The following is a 21596-nucleotide window of genomic DNA, read 5'->3' on the forward strand; positions in this document are numbered from 1 at the left end:
AGGAAAAATATTTAGAACGTTAAAAGACGAAAATATCCTTCGTACATGTCCTTCTTTGAAATAAAGAGTGCATTTCAGGTTCTTCTTTAAAATAAGATTCACTTCAAATTCTTATTTGAGGAAATCAGAACACTTCATGCATTCATTTGAAATCTTTTCTTAAAAGTAAAACCGCATTAAAAAAAAAAAATCAATAATTTCTTGCCAACGTTATTTCGTTTCTTGACAACGTTATTTCGTTTTCGGAAACTTCGAGAGAGAGAGAGAGAGCTGAGCAAAGACGGGGAAACACCTTCAGTTCCGGAAGCGTGGAGAAATCTCTCGAACGAAGTTCCACCGCCTAATCCCGAGAAGATTCGTATTTATTTCCCTCCATTCCCTTCCGCTCGACCCTCATTTCCAATCTCGTTTTCTCTTCTCGCCCCGCCCATCGCCACCGCGACTTCGATTCCTAGGGTTTCTGGAACCTCGATTCTCGGAGCACCTATCCGCAATGTCCGGCGGCGGACCGAACTGGGAAGGTCTCTTCAAATGGAGCGTCGCTCACTCCGACGGGACTCACGCCACCCGCGACTTGAGGTGTTCGAATAGATCTCGACCGTGCCCCATTTTGGGCTGGCTCTGTTTTGCGTTCCGTCTTGGCGCTGTGTGTTGATTTTGGTGCTTTGTGTTTTCCCCCCCCTTTCTGGCAGCGAGGAGGACCGGAAGTGGTTCATGGAGGCCATGCAGGCCCAGACCGTGGATGTGATCAAGCGGATGAAGGAGATTACGCTGGTTATGCAGACTCCGGAGCAGGTGTTGGAGTCTCAAGGTGTTACAGCTGGTGATATTGAAGGTAATGCCCGTGGAGCTTTGTGATCTCTGTTGCTCGTGAAGTTGCGTTGATCCTTTGCTGTGGCTCACTTCTGTTTTCCTCTGGCAGATATGTTGGATGAGCTGCAGGAGCACGTCGAGTCTATCGACATGGCCAACGGTAGATTTTGTTTTCTGTTTCTTGGTCTTCAGTTGAATAAGTGGTTTGGCGTGTGTGTGTGTGTGTGTTTTTACCTTTGTCTGAGCCTGTAGAAAAGATTTGGGGCACTGAGATTCGCACAGATTTTGGTTGTTCTTGACACTGCTGGTTCTGTTAAAGTGAGAGAGAAGATAATTCAGGCTTCATGAAGCTATAAATGCGTTAATGTGGGGAAGAAAGTTTCCAACTTGTATGGCCTTAGTAGACTGCGATGCATTGTTAGAATAACAGAAACAGTTGCACATACTTTTTGGAACCTGATTCTTTTAGAACATTTACATTATCGTTGACTGTGTATTTCACAAGCCTTTTTGTCTTAAAGCCTTATTGGTTGGTTGCTTCCAATCTGGACTGATCATGACATATGAAAGGTCTTATCATCCAGGGCCTTGGCTTGCTACCCGATTTTTACTTCCCAGGTTCCATGTTCTTATACAAATTATTGATCCCCAAGTGTTTGGACCAGATGGGAATTATCTGAAATCTGCTGTTGGTTTTAAAGGATGATTATGTCGTTATGCTTTTGTTTCAATAACCACATCCATCCACCCTTCAGTATTCTTGGCGTGTTATGTGTTAAGCTCGTTGCCTCACTTCTTAGAATTTTGAATCGAATGAACCAATTCCACTTACTGTGCTTAGCTCAAAATCTCCTTGGGGGATGGCTTCTCTTGTTCACAGGGTCTCTTAAAATTTATGATGAATATCCTATTTGACTGGTTGAGAGTGGTGATAGTACACATGTATATGGACATTTGCACTTACCTTTCCATCTAGTTTTGGTTTCCTTTTCATGTTTTGCCCGTCTTTTTCTCCTCTTGCATTTAACTTTCTTCTTCAGTACTAGTTTATTACTTCATTAACCTATTCTGTTGGTGATGTCTCTGCTTTATAGCTTTTATGTTCTGTTCTGTTGGTCTTCGTGCTCTATTGCTTTTTTTTTTTTTTTTTTTTTCGTGTCCCTTGTTTGGTTTTACTCGTTTTTCTTGCGAGAGATAATGAAGATGGCATTCTGAATTTTCTCAGCATTGTCATGCGCATTTATTTGTATATGCTGCAGATCTCCACTCCATTGGCGGTTTACTTCCTCTTCTCAATTACTTGAAGAACTCACATGCGAATATTCGAGCAAAGGCTGCAGATGTTGTCACAACCATAGTTCAGAACAATCCTAGGAGTCAACAACTAGTCATGGAAGCAAATGGCTTAGAATATCTGCTTTCTAATTTTACTTCAGATCCTGATGTGACAGTCCGTACCAAAGCACTTGGTGCTATATCCTGTGAGTGACTCTTATATGTATACATTTTATTGCAAGATGTATCACAAGTGGTTTTTCAGTGCAAAAATCTTAGTTGTCTTGTTAATTTGCTTCTTGATGCAGCTCTGATTCGTCACAATAAGCCTGGAATCACTGCTTTTCGTCTAGCAAATGGTTATGCAGCATTGAAAGATGCTTTGAGTTCAGACAATGTGAGATTTCAAAGGTAAGACCATTTACCACTTACTGGCAGGATGAGGAAGCAAGTGGTATTACCGTGTGTGTAATATTACCTCTTTCTTAACCTGCAAGTAAGTGCTCTCTTATGATTCCAGGGGCAGGGCACTAAGTAGCTTTGGTTCAGGGTCTACTTTAAATTAGTTGAAGACTCTCAAGACTCATGAAACCTTGTTTATTTTCCTTCAGGAAAGCACTGAACCTGATCCATTACCTTCTGCATGAGAATAGCTCTGATTGCAATGTTGTGAATGAGCTAGGATTTCCGCGCATCATGATGCATCTTGCAGCCAGTGACGATGCAGAGGTACGAGAAGCCACTCTTCGGGGCCTGCTCGAGCTTGCACAAGACAAGGAGGATGGGACCGGCAGCAGACTAGCTGAAGACGATGAGAAGCTAAAACAGTTGCTCCAAGAACGTATCAATGGCATCAACCTGATGTCGCCTGATGATCTAGGAGCTGCTAGAGAGGAGAGGCAACTGGTGGACTCTATCTGGAATGCCTGCTATAATGAACCTTCATCTCTACGCGAAAAGGGGCTCCTTGTTCTCCCTGGAGAGGATGCGCCGATGCTTCCGCCCGATGTTGCCAGTCGCCACTTTGAACCACCTCTGAGAGCGTGGGCTGCAGCTGATGCTAATAAAGGGTCTGATGCTCAGAAGAGTAAACCCCCACTGCTATTAGGACCTGGCCCTCCTCCTGATGCAGCTCCGAGAGAAGAAAATGCTGATGCTCGAAGGAATCCGTAGGAGTCAGCTAAGTTATTCTCTGGCTTCTCATGGAGGTGCTTTTAAATCTGTTGGGAATAGAAAGAATGTGTTTTGTATGTTTGTAGAGGTAGAAAGTTGTTCTTATGGGTCCTGAACAATGTTCCCATCCACGTTATAACTTATAGGGCCGACTTGTTTTGGTTTCTGTTCCCTCCATAATCTCCATAGTGTTCATAGGCAGCCGAGCACATATCAAATAATGCTTCTGTATTCATGTTTTTCTCCAGTCTAGAGTCATATGGCCTTGTTTTTATCCCGTCTGCCAAGGGATCAGGGGCATATCTTTCAGTTCGACTGGTTTTGAGAATGTCCAATCGTCAGTTTTTAACAGTTCAGCTCCTCGCCTGAAGTGCCTCTGTTGTTCTCGGGGCACTCGTGACCATTCATTCTCGTTTCGATAGCGATATACATTGAACCCTTCATCTAGTGCAGGGGCTCTGAGTCCTCCCACGTATCTCAAAAAATTACCATGTAGAAGGATTTACCTGAGTGACATGAATTGTTTGAGCATTGCTTCAAGGTTTTCGTACAACATTCAACCTGACGCAAACAACGTAACAGGACTAGGCTGGCTTGAGAATCAGCAACCCTGATTAGGAAGACGTTATTGGTAAAGTTGGGTCATTATTTGTTGCCATCTCAGTGCGTGCCTTTCGCTCCTGCTTCCTATTGGAGGTTTCACGCCCTTGTACACATTAACCGGCCTCTTTCCATCGACCGTCGAACGGCTCAAGCAAGAGATGCTCTTGGTTTATATTGGGTCGCCATTGCTCGATGCTCCACGTTTCCCGGCTTGCCATTTGTCCAAATTTGCTGAACACATAAGGCGTCTGCTCACGTTTATCGACTGTCCCGGACTGTCCAACCTTCATCATCAAATGCTGGGTTTTCCACATACATGTGCCTCGAGGACATTTGTTCATGACGAGAGCATCTGGGATCAGTTTCACGGGCACCCACCTCTTGGTTGTTGTGCTGGATCTGGAGGTCATCGACATCATCCCCTTGCGCGAGTGTAGACAGAATGTTAAAGTCACTCCTAATACTTGTTGATTCCCATGATCAAATGAAAACCAAGTCTAGAAGCTTGTCTGCCACTCTTCGGTTGAATATGACTCGATGATTTCTATCTGTTGCACGACTAGTTCACCATAGCTTATAATGGCTCTTTCATAAGTCATAACACTGTTTGTGTAGGAGTTTACATGAAATCTTGCGATGCGGTTGGACTGAATTTCATCTCGATCTGCTTCGGTTGGCTGCAGAGATCACATGAGAATGTCTACGGCCTTGTTTGTCATCGGAAGGCTTCCCAAGGAAGCCATTGAGAACTCGTTCCTCTCTGTTCCTCTCTTGCAGCGGCAATTCGAAGAAATCGGTTGCACATCTCTTCATTGACTCTATCACCACTTTTGGCATTCTGTCATCTGCATTTCTGTGATTTGTTAGGGGCAGGGTTGCTGGAAGCAGAAGCGAGTAGACTGGTCAGCCTTTGACCTATCAAAATCGAAGCTTAGGATGTCGGTATTAATTAAGTGCACTAGGGCTGTCAAAACAGATTGACCAGTCCCTCCGTTCTCTCAAAAATTTCAAAGAAGGAAGGACTTCTTCTGAGAGAAAGTGAAATAGAAAGTTGTAAAACAAGATTTTTCTTTTGGACCCGGCAATTGATCCGGCCTACTGCAGGCTGGATGGTACTTCATCTGCAGATCTTGAGCCAACTCTCCGTGCAGATGCATCAATTCATCCTTTTCAATCCCAATGATCGTTGAAAGGCACCCCAGGAGCTTCTTCGCCAATTCTCGAATCTCATCTGAATAGGTTCCGGTAATTTCTCTGCAATCAGCACACTTGTCAGTGTTGACTGATCTAGTTTATGTAGAACATTCTTGAATTAATCGGGTGTGGTTGGCCAGAACTTGAGCCTTCTAATGCGTTTCGGGTAAATGCAGAGAATAAGAAGATCTGGCCAGAACTTGAGCCTTCTAGATTGCTTCGAAACCTACTGTTTGCTCCTGGACTTGGAAGAAGATCCTAGATTTGAGAATGGAACACTTCCAAAATTTCAGGTGGCGTATTGGGGATGGAATCTCTGTCTCCTTTTGGTTCGACTTTTGGCATGAAAAAGGATCATTATATCAAATCTTCTCAAACAGGGAGATCTATGAATCTGGCATTCCTAGGAATGCATCGGTTAAGGACTTCCTCTCTCAAGCTTGGCAAGACTCTGGAATGCTACACACGTTTAACTCATGGCATAATGCAGTCCCATTACTTGATCCGACTAAGCCTGATCGGTGCTTGTGGCGGGGCCACTCTTTGGGTAGATTTTCGATGGCCTCTGCTTGGGAGTTGATCAGAAGAAAAGGCCAGATGGTACATTGGCACACCTTTGTCTGGGACCGACACATAGTACCGAGACATGCATTTCTACTGTGGCTCTCTACGCTTAACCGTCTACCTACTCGGACTCTGCTGCTACATTATCACGTAATTGCTGCTGGAACATGTGCCTTTTGTCATGATAGACCCGACTACGTTGACCATCTATTCTTCGGGTGCCCTATCACGGGATCACTTGCATTATCTTGGGCCTCCAAATGTAATCTTTCTTGGCAAAATTGCTCGTGGCAGGAGACAATTCGGTGGGCTATGCAGAACATTGGAGGCACTTCTTTTGTTCATCGAATGACCAGGTTTTCTCTTGGGGCCCTTTGCCATATTATCCGGACAGAGAGAAATCATATTTGTTTCAAGAATAAGCCATTGTTCGTGCCGGCCATCCTTAAGCACTTGACAAAGGTCGTTAGAGACAAAGGACTTACCTTTGCTCGGGTTGAAGACATCCCTCGGAATAGACGAATACAGAGGAATTGGGATATCTCGCCCACGATTTTTGAAGACTCTACCTTGCCCTAACTGATGTTCTTTCGGTTTTATTGCTGTTTGATGCAAGCTTAGCCGACTGGGTTCCTTTATTGGGTTGGTGTCTTTTACATTCTGCCCGCTCGGATCTAGCGACACTTTGGCCACTGTTTTGGCCTTTTAGCCTATTTATGCTTGCTGTTTTTGTATTTTGTTCAGCCGGTACACCTTTGCACCCGCTATGACACTTCCTTGTGTCATTTGGGGTACGAGGTTTTTGTGTGCGGCATTCTCTTTGTAATTAGCGCTGTGGAAAGTTATATACATATTTACCTTTACCAAAAAAAAAAAAAAAAAAGAAGATCTGACCAGTCCAGCTTCTGCTCTTCAAAACCACAAATGCATGCCCATAACCTTGTATGTCATTTGGAGCCATCGCGAATTTGTTCTTCTCTTCCAGTGGTAGGTCGAAAAACTCCGCAGTGCATTTTCTTCATTGCTTGCCTCAGTTCGCTAGGCACCTCGTGATTCACTACCTGCAATTAGGAGATTGAATGGGGAAAATTTATTTTGGAGTATCGCTCACTACGTTTGCTTGTACACGACTTCAGCACATAAAATAAGTTGAGTGATAGAATGCTTAGTAGATTCTGAAGTGGTTAGATTGTTTCAATTTGAATTATTCTATGGAAAAATCCCGAGTCTCGGCAAGTCTGATCAAGTTTCTCTATTTCCTGCTTATCCTGCGCTTAAGAGCAATGACAGAACGATGACTGGCACCTCGGACAAAAAGGTCATTCTTCGCTTCGATCACCAGCCGGTCATCGTCTGTTCTGTTATATCTCTCCGGGACATGAAGTGGGTCTCTCCTCGCCATTTCTTGCACGTTCGGCACCGGCATTGAGGACCCATAGATAAGTGTTTCGTCTCCTTATGTGAATTGTTCATCAGAATGTGAACGCATCTCTGCTCACCGGTGCTCGTTAGTCCCTGAAGTTGGTGCACTGCCTTCAAACTTTCGGTCTTGTGCTGGAGCTCTGTCTATTGAGTTTGCTGCCAACTGCAGTCGCTAGCTTTGATGAGTAAGTGCTCATTGAGTTTGAACACCGTAGAGGTTTCTTTTCTTACTCGCATTGACAAGAACATTTTAGGATTCAGGAAAAGCAGTGTCGGTTCAAGTATCAACTTATGCCTTTTCAATGCGTGCCTTCACTCCCAGGTTCATCGTCAAAACTAATGCCGCAAATACTCTCAATACTTCAGTTTCTTGTTGTCGCGACCCCCTCATGCGTGGGTGCGAGGGTTTAAGAGGGCTAATGAGTCGTCGTCGTCCAACTCGTAATGGATGGATTTCGGACGCGGGCCCCTCCCAAGGCCTATTACCCAAATCGCGATGAGAAGTTATTTAGAAAAAACGAGGGTTGACTGCCTTTGCAGTGAGGGATCGGACCCATGGTCGTGACATGTGAATAGTGTGCATGCCAACGGAGTTGCCACCAATAATTTTTTGGAGAAATGATCGGAAACCCTATCGAGTGGTCGGGAGAATCCGTTCGATTCTACGAAAACTAGAGAAAATGGTTTGTGGACTTGGTTATGTTGAGATTGTCATCGTTGCCTTTTCGGTACCTAAGTTGAGTGATTTTCTAAACTAAGAATCATGCAAAATATGTCAGAAGGTAAGGTAAATTCTAACGATCTAAAAAGTAACACATAGATGAGAATTTTCTAACCTATCATTCACAATCCGTAAATGGAAGTGCGCAGATAAAGGAATCAATAACGTGCTAATAAAACGCATCAAATTATCAATCAATTGATCACATATCATACCTAGTATAGCCCTAAAGGTTTAGAGAATAGTCCATTTAAGTTCTCGGGTGATTCGGGAAAAATTTTGGACGAAGTGTCTAGAGGGGCAAAATGGTCATTTTCGAAGGCTTAAGAACCAAAAACCAACAAAATTGGGTTGGGCCAGTTGAATGTGGCAATTTTCCATTTTTTTGTGATTTTTGGAAAATTTTTTATGAATTTTTATGAAATTTTTTTATTGATTTTCCTTTTTTTATTTTTTATTAATTTTTCGGATCGGGTGGACCTAACCCATGCAAAACGAATGCCCGACCCATACCAAAAGCGTCCCTAGCCGGTCTAAAACGATACTATTTTTGGATTTTTTTTTATTTTCTATTTTTCTGATTTTTTTAATCTATTTTTCGAGAATTTTCTAATCCAATTATTGATCCTACAGTCCAGATTTGCCCACGTAGCTAAGCCACCGCCCTCGGATCTAATTACTAAGATCTATGGTCAGGATCGAATGGAGACTAAATCCTAGACCATTCAATCAACATACTAAAATGGACGGCCGAGATCAAATGGGGAGACTAACTCTCAACCATTTGATCTGCATATTAGATTCTACGGCTAGGATGGCATGACGAGATTAATTCTCAACCGTCTGATCAAAATTTTATTTTTTATTTCTGAAAATCATTTTATAATCCGAAAAATCATTTTTAATTCCGAAAACTTCCCACATCGCGACACGTGGCCTAATGCCAACCGTTCAATCTGGGTTTTATTTGTATTTATGAAAAAAATTGTGAATAACTGCTCGGCAAACGTGGCTGCCAAGTGTCAAGCCATGTGGCGCCACATCAGTGCCACCTTGACATTGACCGAGTCATTGAATGTTGACTGGTTAGCGTTGCGAGGTTGAAGATGACCGACAAACGGCCGAGAGATTCTTGGCGACGATCAACGGTGAGATCTTCACCGATTGACTTGAAACTTGCGCCGATCGAGTCATTTCGATCTCCATTACAACATATCCAAAATCTAGCAAGATCTAAAGGTAGAAACAACATATTTGAAGCTCGCACAGAGCTAGCCATGGAGGTTCCAAACATGTGATCTAGAGCAAATTGAACTGAACCTAACATTCAAATAGCATCAATGGAGTTCAGAAGGACTTAACTAAGTCTCTGATCAGCTTCGCAACCATTGGTTTGTGTGTGCGAACTCAGAGCAGGTTCGACAAGGTTCTAAGGTCGGCCATGGCGGTTTATGCATAATCAATGCAATCAAACAAGTAGGCTAGGTTCAGAAACTTCCTAAGGTTCATTTGGAATAAATCGCAAAGAGACACTCGGAATTGAGAGATGCCATGAGAGGCCGAGCCTAAGTTCGAAGGAGGAGTTTACCTTTTTCGTGCCAGTTGAGCTGCAAAACCAGGTTCGATCGCTCCTTGGAGGTTTGGAGAAGCTTGAAAACACGAAGAGAAGCTTCGATTTCGCCTGGGGAAGTCTGGCGAAGCTTGGGAACTCTAGGGGAAAGCTCTCGGCTATGGCGAATCTCAGGCCCTAGTAGAGCTTCTCTCTCATCATTTTCTCTCTCTAAGTAGCTGTGGAGCTTCGTGGAACAGAATGGCGATCTCTCCTTCGTAAAAAAACGCGTAGGATGGCTTTTAACAGGTTTGAAAAATTTTGGCGTGCAGAGAGGTGATCACCGACCTTGGCCTGCACGTGCAATCACGTGCGAAAATGGCCTCACCAAGGTCGGACATCGACAGGAACAAATGGCCTCTCCGTTTGGTTTCTCCGGCGTGTACAATTAGCGTGGATTTAGCACAAATTTGGTCTGCATTTGCTCGGATAGGGCCGCCGCACAAAATGAGCTCGCCATCCCAGCTCCGGCAAATTGAGGTCATCAAACTTGGCTCGATCAAATCGGACTGGTGTGGCCTTGAATGCCCACCCCAAAACTTGTCCAATTGTTGACGAATGATCGTCGAATTTAGCTGCTCAAATTCGGCCTGCCATGGGAGAACTTGCGTGGGAAACCAATTGGGGAAGAAGGAGTTCGACCGGGTTGCTGGGTCGGATCTAGTTCTACTCGGCATACCCGACTTGTCAAAAAAATAATCAAATTGAACCCCAAAACTTGAGAATTTTTCCAATTAAATCACAAAATTGGACTTGGGGGCACGAATACTACTAGAAAACGTGACTTTTGTGAAAAATATGGCCTGAATTATGGAAAAGCCCCAAATTTCTAATTTGACCTGGAAAAGTAAACTAAGCAATTCAAACCCTATATGACCAAATCAGTTCAAGCCACCCCCACCAATTGATTCAGAAGATTGAAAACTATAGGGTAAGGGTTCTACTTTGCCATGGTGATTCCTAGATTTTGATTAATTGCATTTTAATTAAAACCTATGGACTAAATTGAAAAATATTTGTGCATTTAGGTCCTTTTAGTCAAATTGTGCAATTTTTTAAAATTTTTAGGCCAAAATGGATGCGAGGGACTTGAGGCAAATGTCACAACTTGTAAAAAGTAAAAAATGAAATTTAAATGACTCAAAATGTATTTTTCGACTCAATTTGGAATTATGTTCAATGAAGCAGCCCACATCCCTGAATTCAATTTTTCAAAATTTAAGAGATCAAAATGAAAAGGGAATTAAAATAAAAATATTGACTATTTTTGTGTATTTTTGCTGCCTCAAATGCTATTTTTCCCTATTTTTCAAGTATTTTTCTATTTTCAAAAAATATTAAAAAATGCAAGAAATATGAAAAAATAATTTTTGTTCAAAAATTGTTTCTTAGACTTGGCCAAGGTTCCGAAAGTTGATTTTGCAATTTTTTTTTTACTTTTGATGGATTTTCTACAAATTTTCTAAAAATAAATTGATTAAAAATTAGGTATCAACACTTGTACATCTTTATCGGCCGCTCCGCATCAACCACATGGTCCAAGTCGTCCAACGACAAGATGAAATATGCAAACGACAGTCTCAGTTTGGGCTTGTTTGGTCATGGCTCTATGCTCGATGCTCATGTACCTCCCGAAAGACATGAAATAGACGGAGTTCATGATGGTCGATTCAATGCTCTATCTTTTTTTTTTTTTTTCCAATTCAGTCATAAACCTTTTCATGTTTTACTAATAAATTATTTAGGGTTAATTTTATCTGAAAAACGTCGACATGGTTGTCGGCCATCGTATGCGGCATGACCAACTCTGATGTTGATAGATTTTAATAATAGTTTGAATTTTCTTACAATTTTTTCTTCTTTTTTCCCTCACTTTGGGCTAGAATGCCCTTGCTGGTACAGGGCAAAGGCCTCACGGCCCATTGCCTTGCCAGATTTAGCAAGGGCGTTGTAGCCCTCATCAGCCCTAAGTATAGTGAAAAAAAAGAAAAAAAAAAGTAAAGAACAGAAAAAGAAAAAAAGAAAATATTTAAATTTTATTGAAGTTTGTCCACATCAGCGTCGGTTCTGTCACGTAGGACGGTGGTATGGACTAAATTCTCATAAATGCAAGAAGTTTAGGATTGAATTGACATAATTACAATAAATTAAGAATTTTTTTGGTAATTTTTTCACTGTCTGAAGTTTCAAATCACAAATTAATAAATAGAGTACCACTGCCACGCTTTCAGCCTCTCATGCCCCTTCCTCAGTCCTCATGCCCTCTCTGAAAAACCTAATTCCTCTCTCGGCCTGGATGCTGAAGCATCTGACATTTATCCATAAAAGGATTGCAAGAGACTATTGTGGGTGACTCCATCATGCAGCCAAGAGATGCTACAAGTTGCAGCTTGACGCGACAATGCTACAATGGCCGGTTTCATGGATCCACTGAGAACTAGACGGGTGATGCGGTTCTTGGGTAGGTCAAGGAATAAGGGGGCGATTCTCGATTCCTAATTTGGGGAACCAGCCTTTCATGAGTAGTTCTCATTTTCAAGATGAAAATCGACCCGCATTGAAATCGATTACCCTTGCGTTTTTTGTGACCATAATATCCTTCTTTGAGGTTTCCATTAGCATTGGAACCCATGTATCGTTCCCTGAAGCTGTCGGACTCGCCTTCTATACTCTCATCTTCGTTTGCATTCAAATCCATTGATTTTTGCTGGTTGCGCGGGCGAAGCGAGCCTTGGCCTGTTCAAAGTTCGTTGACATATCGTGTCGTTTTGTCTTTTAGCGAATCATCTTTCTCTAAGACCCATATTTGGAAAGTTGCCACTGTTTGAGTTTAATTTCGATTGTCCAAAGGGAAAAAAAAAAAAATTAACATGTCAATTGCCACTTTTTTAATAGCAAACTAGAGCTGAAAAATTATTTTATCTTGGCTCCATTCTTTTCACAAAAAATGAGTATTTTTTGAAAAAAATAATAGCTTATATTAATTGAAATAAATAGCGAATAAAAAATATTTTCTTTATTGATAATAATTTATGTCTAAATATTTTATGAAGATTATTTTTTTTTATTTTTTTTATTTTTATGAGTGATATAAAAGATTATTTTTCAAATCATTTATTTTTTCCGAAACTAACCGATTTTGAGCATATGGGGCACATGAAACAATCCGTTCTCTCCACCCCTCTTTCTCGGACCGCCCGTCACGCCCCGATCCCCGGGCCCGCAACAACCCTACCAAATCGCCTCGGGTCAAAAAGGACGACGTCCCGGGCACGTCATCGACCCATTATTTTTATCTTTTATTAGCGCACGCGGAACGTGTAATTTCCCTAAACAAATATAAAATCTACATGAATAGAAAAGTAGGATGTCAAACAAACAACCACATCAATTAACAACACAACGATCATTTTTATTTAATTATCTTGTTAATCCTGGGAAGTACGTACATACAAGCCCTACCTCGGGGCCACTTTCTACGATCCTCAAAAATACCAGTTCATGGTTAGGGGTTAACACTACTCCATGCTAATAAAAAAGAAGCCATCCTTACTTCTAGCTTCCCACAGCTAATACCCGAAAAATGGTTAACAACAATGGGTGAGATATAAAATCTCCGTGAGTCGACGCCTAAGTCCGAGTAGGACATTGACTCGCTCAAGGCGGCCTAAACATGCATGATAATATCGATAGCAGATCAATAGTGTGCGATTCACGCTACGCTATATCTACCACATGGCCAAGTACAATAACATAGTGAATCTTTAATCACATGCAAACTTACCCCACCTTGGGCCACACGGCGAACAGTTCATATCCTAATGACCAACAACATATAAAACAAAGGTACTCAACCGTAACACCCATCACGATCTCATACATAATGTATCACACATGTTCCGGTTATTAGTGACCATCGGACCCAGCGCACACGACCGGTGTGGCATAACACTACGAGCGGCGGTGTTTAACACTACGACCGGCGGTGTCTACGGGTATGACCAGGCTTCGTCCCTTACTTCCGGCGACGGCGTCCGATAGTCCGTAAGATTCGTACGACCGGCACGACACGGAACTACCGGGAATCCCCGTAGAGGCTTCGGTCCTTCACAAGCTGCAACCAGTGTCTAATAAGTCATGTTATTCCGTACGAGCGGCACGACACGAACTTACTAGGAAACCGTACGGCCGGCACGGTATAATCTCATCATATGACCACACAAGCACACGAGACAATCAAGTTAGTTCTTATCTTTGCATTTAATTCAATGCACTCACAAGCAATCGTGCTCAAAACTTGGCTCGAGGCCATTTTTATGCTCAAAATGCAGTCCACACGTGGTCACATAGATATACAAATCATCCACAAGATTTTGCAACCATAAACAGGGTGATCACTCACATCAATCCAGACAAGTAGCAGTCATTATACAATCACCTAATAATAATATAATAACCGCCCAATAATAATAATAATCGTACAATAATAATTAATTAACGTAATTAATTATCTCGATAACATTTAATTAATCTGACTCGATTAACTATTCCAGATATCCATTAATAATACCAAAATATTTAGGCGACTCGGCTTCACGCAAGTAATTCGATCGCATGCAATTAAATTATCTGATCCCAAATAAATGATCTAATTAGCAGTTAATAATATTAAATCTATCCTTAAACGCAGTTAATTCCCTATTCAGAGTTTAGGGATTAACTCACAACTCATGCGTTTGATGTCGAGTCGGATTCTCGGATCGGCTTACGAACTCCCATATCGGATCGAGTCCACGTGGGACTTCGGGTTGGCTCAACCTTGGGTCGGAACCGCGGTGGCAACGGGGCAGCTATACGGTGGCTGGACAAAGATAAGGTTCGGGTTTAGGGGTTGCGGGTCAGAATTTCGGTTCGGGTGATTTGGGTCCTCAGGTTAGCGCCGCGACACGGATTTAAGCGTCGGAGCTAGCACATTCTCAGGTCCTCGGTTATTTTCGGATTTGGGACTACACTGTTTGGGTCTCGGGTGGCCGATAGAAGTGATGAACAGTGGAGGTTGGGATCGCGGCGTCACAAAACCGAGGGAACGTGGGCTGTGGTTCGTCGTCGGGACGCGGCGAGGTCGAGTGAAAGTGGTCGAGGATAGAGCACGGCGGCGTGAGCCGTGTTGGCTCTCAGTCCCGAGATCCCACGAGTCCAAGATGGCGCGACGCCGTTGTGGTGGAGGCTGGCGCGGCGCTGAGCGGCGGAGGCAACGACTGGAGGTTGGTGCGTCGCAACGGCGAAGGCCGGAGGCGGCTGGGCAGTGAGACCGTCGGTGGTGGTCGTTGGTGGGGGCTGGTTCGAGCGAAACAGAAAGAAAGAAGAGGAACAAAGAAGCAAAGCGAAGAAGAAGAAGAGAAACAGTGCAGCAGGGGGTTTCTGTCTCGTCACAACGCAAGAAGAAGGAGAAAGAACGAGGGAGAAAACGATGCAAAAGGAGGAGATGGGATTGTGGTGGGGCCGCGTCGTTAGGGGGGTCAGGGGGAGTGAAAAGAAGAAGACTAGAAAAAAAGAAGAAGAGAAAGGGGAAAACGTGAGGTGGGGGAAACTTGGGCAGGAAGGGGGGAGAAAAGTCAAAACTTGGGGAAGGGGGTGATGAGGTGGGCAATGATGTCACCTTAACTAAAGTGGGGTGGCTGCACAAATTGGGGAGGGGAATTTCGATGGAAAAGGGGTGAGAATTGGGGCCCACATGACTTTTCACAAATTCCTTAATTCCCTTGTCTCAAGTGCATAAATTCCACGGGTAATTTGGTAATTTAATAAATAGGTATCGGACAGTCACTTGACTCAAATGACCGAGGGTAAAAATGATATTTTTGCATTTAGGGTTCGGACAAAATTAAATTTTTCGCGCGACTATTCTCGGTAAAACGAGTAAAAGTTTGACGATTCAAACTTGATTTTTTTCGACAACATCTCGGAACAACCAATCGACGGCTTCTAAAACCTCAAGATCAAATTTCACTTTCCACGCTGGAATTATAATTTTTCCTATGGACATTGAAATTCCAGGACGTCACACCGCCGACGAAGGTCGCCATGTCCATTTTGAAGTCTCACTGCTTCGGATTTTATGGTTGGATCTTCTATGGAAGGTCCAGCAACCTCGAACCTAAGGTTACACAACCGCAGATCTAAGGCGCGATCTTGGATTTAAGGTCACATGCATTAGCCCGTATATGTGAGGTCTACCTTATGCTGGAGATACGTCTGCTGATTCACGGTGATGGAATCGCAGTGGTGATCCTCAAGCGGCAGCGGCGGCGGCACTGGCACTAGCCAAGTTTGGCCGCACATGGCGGCTGTGCGACGTGGATGAGACGGGGATGACATGTTATTGAAAGCCAAAGAAGATGTTCAAGTAATCGGTTGAATGACGAATAGAAGTTCAGAAATTCTCCCAACTTTGTATTGCTACGTGACCCACTCACTTATCTTCACAAAATAAAGTACGAAAATCATAAAACATAAGAAAAAAGAGTAAAGATCGCTCAAACAGACGAGAGAAAAAGTAAATAAAAGCCTGGACATTGCGTCTTCGTCTTCGTCGTCATCGTCATCGTCATCGTCATCTTCATCTTCATGTTCATCTTCGTCTTTCTTCACTTCACTGTGGAGGACAGAAAGTGATGACGTACCTCGAAGCCCTGCACTTGTTCAAGCTCTTAGCATCGTCGAACGCATAACTATACGCCTTGGGGCACATGGCCTTGAACAGATTCGCGAACAACGTCGGTTTACACTTCGTCGGGCTCCCGAACCTGCCGGTGCAGCAATACTTGGCCGATCCCATCGCCAAGCACGCGCTCTTGCACGCCACCACCCTCCCCTCCCTTCTCACCTCCAGCGTCCCCGGGCACAGCACGTTCAAGTCCGCCTCGCACGCTGCCACCCCGCACCCTCCGCTCCCGCCCACGGGCCTCGCCGACACCGGCAGGTTGAACCCGTCCACCAGGCTCACGTCGTAGAAGTGGAGCGGCGACAACGTCGTGCCCAGCGTCATCTCCACCACTGTTGCCGGCGGCTCACCACTCGTGCCCCTGCAGCGGAGGACCCCGCCACCGCAGCCGCCCGTGCTGCAGGCCCCCTTGCCGTGCTCGTCGAAGGCACACCCCTGCCGGGCCCAGATTCTGCCAGACCACAGCTCGGGGAGGTCGACCACGGATTCTCCACCGGAGTCGAGGCGGAAGCCGCCGTCTCGCGGGGTCGCGTGGCCGGCACCGCCGAGAGTCGCCGGCCAGATGGTGTGGTTGCAGTTGTTCACCAGTATGAGTTGGTGCGCGACGTCCGAGAGTGTAACAGTGCATGAGAGAGTCAGCCAGGAGAGGAGAAGGAGCATGTAGAAAGATGAACTCGGCATGGCTTGCCGGTAAGAATGCGGAAGAAGAGAAGAGCTATGGAAGGGACAGCGAGAGTGAGGAAGTGTTGTCGTGTATATATGCCTGAGAGGGCTAGGGATCGAAGAGGATTTTTTTTATGTGAGGACCAAATTATGGGCAAATTGTGCTTTCGGTCCCTGTATTTTCACCGTCGGGTTCCAATTTAGTCCCCCACATTCGATGATGTGGTGATTGCATCAATGTTTTTGCCTTAGAAAAGTGCATAGACATTATTTAAGATTTTGATTTTGATCGTTAGTTGATTGAGAACTTGCGGTTTTATCAAAAAAGGAAAAGCCCCGTTCAGATCATGCGCTTGCCATCGATGGAATTTGCGCGTATGAAACGATACATGGTATGTGACCGGATATTCCATGTACGAGCCACGATGGACTTTCGACACCTGAATTGTACCGACGGTGAGCTCAAGGCCCGATTAGGAAATTATAAAACTTTAAAGTCCTCAATTGACAAAAATAAAAGTCTTATGCTATCCATTGACCAACGACCGCCCGTCCCCCCCTAGTATGTAACTACGTATCCGCTAGGTTAACATCGTAAGAAAATTGATGGCAAACAGTAGAATTTAAATCGTCGCTGCATTAAAAAACTGGTTATATGCTCTTCAAATTGTTTTGATTTCAAATTAAGTTTACTTTGATATCATGAATCGTAAGATAAAAGCAAAATTGGAACCAAACAAAACTTGCACTAATAAAAAAATTGTAACAATGCATTTTTTTCACGGAGAACTCAAGATTTTAAAAATATTTTCCGAGAAAGATTGATTATAATGCTTAGTAAAGTCAACCAACGGATAATATTTTCATTATGGACAATATTTTATTTTTCATTTATTCATTTTTTTAAGTGATGCAATCAATCATTTTTTAAAAAAGTATTTTTTAAATATTAAATTTTTCGCGAAACAAAAGCACCCTAAATCACCTAACAATCTCTATCCATTAAGGAATAAGAGGAGCCAGTGATCACTCATATTACTTGCCTTCTCTACCAACTTAATCACGCTTTTGGGGGAGAAAGGGGGCATATCCTTTGCTTGGAATGTGGGATCTCTTTTCTTATTCTATCTTTAACATACGTCAAGTTAAAAAAATAATGAACTTCTTTGGCAAGTAGAAAGAGGTTAAAGTTGATATCAATGGCATAGAAAATGAGGAAAATTTCAGAAAATACCCCTTAACATTGAAGTTAAATATCGATGTATGACGGCAAACTGAACATTTCATGAGATGTTTTTGATCTTGCTAAATTGATAACGAAGGTTTAACCTTGATCTTATCCTTAAACTTTTTGTTAGTGGCCGGATCCATTCATTTTAGTGTTGCACCCCCTCTTCGATGAGTGTTTTGATCCATTCCTGCCCCTTCTTTCACCATTGTCCAAGCATCTCGCGCCGGTGGTAATTGCTCGCACTTGTCGAATCAGATATGGGCTTAGTCTAATCAAGAAGCATATACCTACTAGATGATGTCTTGCTCTCATACCATCTGGGACCACCCGACTCGGTGCAAATAGGCCAAGCCTGCAAAAGGAGTACTCTGAGCAACCACACGAAATGTTGTTACCCACTTGATGATGGATGTTTACTTACAAATTATTTCATAAGATTTCTCCTGTCCGATATAGGATTTTGGGATGTCACAAAACCTTTGCCTAGCTCGTGTATTTATAGGTGGACTGAATAGTTATAATTCAAATTGAAAATTGCGTAACTAGCTCATGACCTTGTGATAATGCAAAGAGGGGTAGTGGTGCTAATCACCTCTCCTCATCCTTTTTACCAATTAAAGTAACCTCATATTTATCACTTGGAATGATTTTTTAATAGGAGGAGATCATTACGAGATCGTATCTTCGGCATTTGCTTTCTCTTTTTCTTTGGGGGGCAAAAGTGAAAGCAAAAATGAAAAGTAAAAGCCTGACCTATATATTCGATGATGAAGCAACTTAATCTTATAGTTCGGTCATCTTATGGTATTGTACCTTTGCTGTTCAGTGAGCAGTAAATGCCACCTAATCTTGTTGTTAATCAAAGCAAATGAATGATATCAATCTCACTTAAACAAGCAATAAAAATCTTTTTTTAACACATTAAAGAACATTGACCCAGCGTTATAATCAGGTGCAATGTCTTTATTATGAAACCTCTCGTGCAACTAAATATCTGTTTGGGTAATTGGTGGAAACAAGTGTCATTACTTTTGTACAGCACTCACTTGACTGTTATAACTTTTTTTTAATTACTTGATTGTCGTAATTCGTTTTTTCCGATCACTTGAGTGTCAAATAACTTTTCAATCAATCAGCTAAGTGTTATTTTTTTTTTACAAGTGTTCACCATAAATGCCATGCCATGTCAGAGTTTGAACACTTGAGTGAACACATTTAAATTTTTTTGACACTTAAGTGATTTATTGAAAGTTATGATACTCAAGTGAATGATTATTATTATTATTATTTTGAATTTATGGTACTTAAGTGTTGGAAAAAAAAGTTATGACACTCAAGTGAGCGTTGTACGAAAGTTATGCTACTTGTGGTGTCCTTGTCTGATAATTTAATTGGTGCTAGAAAGGTGACATAACTGGAATACTATATCAGGAACTACACGAGCACAGACACCGAATGCCATCGATATGTTGATCTATGTCAACAAATCTAGCCAAGTTGCATTAGATGTTTCTTTTACCGGTTCATCCACAAACTCTGCCGTGGGAGAAGGTGATGAAGAATGCCAACCATTTTCCTTTTCTTCATGTCTCTGAAAGCCAGGGCAGCAAGATCCATCAGGGGGAAGGGCTTTGCTTTTGGCAGAAGGCCAGACATGAGGTTCCACACTTTTGCGACTGCTTCGGGTGGTCTAAAAGCATCTGAAATCTTCAAAGCAATTTAGGGGATAAGTACAGCACAAGTGCCATAACTTTCGTGCGGTGCTCACTTAAGTGCCGTAGTTTTTTTTCAATCACTTGAGTGCCACAATTTCTGAAAAATGTTCATATGAGTGCCACAACTTTCAATGGATCATTTAAGTGTCAATTTTATTTGTAAAACATTCACCCAAGTGCCAAAAATTCGACGTGGCATAACATTTGTGATGAAATTTTTAAAAAAATTATGGTATTCAAGGAATCGATTGAAAAGTTATGTGGCATTCAAGTGCTTGGAAAAAAAGTTATGACACTCGAGTGGGTGCCATATATAAGTTGTGGCACTCAATTGATCGAAAAAAAAAAGTTATGCACTCAAGTGAGTTTCGTACGAAATTTATGGCACTTGTAGTGTTCTTATCCCGCAATTTAGAGTCGGCAACTTATCCGGTTCAAGGATAGACATTAGTTCCCATTACAAGTTGGAAATGCAGTTTCTATCAGCACGGGTCAAGATTAATGTAGAAAAAGCTTGAGATAGGCACTTTATATGTGTCTAAGCATGTGTCTTGTGTAGCGTCGGTTCCAATAAGAACTCGAAGTGCGGTTTCGCTCGGTTTCAAGAACTTTAGATCAGACAGAACCGGGCACAAGCATTAGTTTCTCCCATTATACAATATGCCCGCATGCCTTCTTAGCACATGCATTGGTAGAGAGAAAGATGTTGGGGGTGTGGCTCAACAAGAAAGCACGAGGCCATGAATAGCTACTGTTTATGTATAATCTCTTCTTCTTCTTTTTTTTTTTTTGTAATTTAGAATTATAACATAGAGATGGGAGATGCTAATTATATTGGAATCATCTCATGGATGTAGCCATAATTTAAAGATGAACCGAGATAAATCTCGCCGCTCAAATTTATTTATTTATTTTTTTGACTTTTACTATTTACTTCGTTGTGCTTTCTGCGCAAAATCCTAATAAGAAGACTAATGGTAAAAATGACTTAAGAAATGGTGGTGAAAAAAGTAGTCAATTTAGCATTCTTGAACGAGGATTTTGCCATGCGACCAAAAAAAAAAAAAAGGATTTTTCCAGAGTAAGTTTTATATTAGAAAATATGGAAAATGAAATTAACATGCATCCTTCACAAGGCAAATGAAATTTTCTGATGAAAATATGGAATATACTTTATTTATACTCGTTATCATCCAGCACCTTATTACAAATTCAACAACCAGCACAATAAACAAAGAATTTTTTTTTCTCAAGTGTGGTAATAAGTCCAAGGCTGCATGTTATTACAAAAAACGGGAAAAGTACACTCGAAGTGCCATAACTTTTGTACGGCGTTCACTTGAGTGCCATAACTTTCAAAACATTCACTTAAGTGTCATAACTTTCAAAAATCGTTCACTTGAGTGCCATATTGACATGGACGCCGGAAAAGGCGACGTGGCAGCCGAAAAGCCGACATGGTACGTGGAAAGCCGACGTGGCATGCTGGAAAGCTGATATGGCTCGCCGAAAAGATAACATGGCACTCCGGAAAGTTGATGTGACATGCCGGAAAAGTTGCTATAGCACTCAAGTAAACGATTTTGCTCCAACGTAGCACTCAAGTGAACATTTTGAAAGTTATGGCACTTAAGTAAACATTTTGAAAGTTATGACATTCAAGTGAACGCCGTACACAAGTTATGGCACTCATGATATACTTATCCCATAAAAAAAACTTTGAGTATTATTAGAGGTCATCATGTGGTGACCATGGTGGCGATTTTCCTTTTTATATATTTTTTTTAAGTAATACAAAATTAAAAACAAATGGTAAAATTAACCGAATTAAATGAGAAAAAAAGATACTAATGGTGTTATTGGCGTCACTTTGATGTCATAACTTTTCA

At 42.2% G+C, this 21596-nt stretch overlaps 2 protein-coding genes across 4 annotated transcripts; one reads left to right on the plus strand and one right to left on the minus strand.

Annotated features, from left to right (window-relative positions):
* The first annotated feature begins 230 nt into the window (after nucleotides 1–230).
* LOC115739891 (hsp70 nucleotide exchange factor fes1-like) lies at nucleotides 231–3617 on the plus strand. 3 transcript variants are annotated; one of them, XM_030673186.2, is made up of 7 exons: nucleotides 231–358; nucleotides 456–579; nucleotides 693–835; nucleotides 923–973; nucleotides 2073–2294; nucleotides 2397–2499; nucleotides 2700–3617. In XM_030673186.2, exons 2-7 carry the CDS (start codon nucleotides 494–496, stop codon nucleotides 3259–3261), a joined length of 1167 nt encoding a protein of 388 aa, XP_030529046.1. In that variant the 5' UTR covers nucleotides 231–358; nucleotides 456–493; the 3' UTR covers nucleotides 3262–3617. The 3 variants fall into 3 exon arrangements, with proteins under 3 accessions (XP_030529046.1, XP_030529047.1, XP_030529045.1); XM_030673187.2 differs by having other exon boundaries at nucleotides 231–355; XM_030673185.2 differs by having other exon boundaries at nucleotides 257–579.
* Nucleotides 3618–15806: 12189 nt separating this feature from the next.
* On the minus strand, nucleotides 15807–16815 carry LOC115739868 (thaumatin-like protein). The gene has a single exon (XM_030673161.2). The coding sequence runs from the start codon at nucleotides 16777–16779 to the stop codon at nucleotides 16027–16029; it is 753 nt and encodes a 250-aa protein (XP_030529021.1). The 5' UTR covers nucleotides 16780–16815; the 3' UTR covers nucleotides 15807–16026.
* Nucleotides 16816–21596: the final 4781 nt, after the last annotated feature.

This window comes from Rhodamnia argentea, chromosome 10 (assembly GCF_020921035.1).
Source record: "Rhodamnia argentea isolate NSW1041297 chromosome 10, ASM2092103v1, whole genome shotgun sequence".
In the NCBI taxonomy this organism is placed as follows: Eukaryota; Viridiplantae; Streptophyta; class Magnoliopsida; order Myrtales; family Myrtaceae; genus Rhodamnia; species Rhodamnia argentea.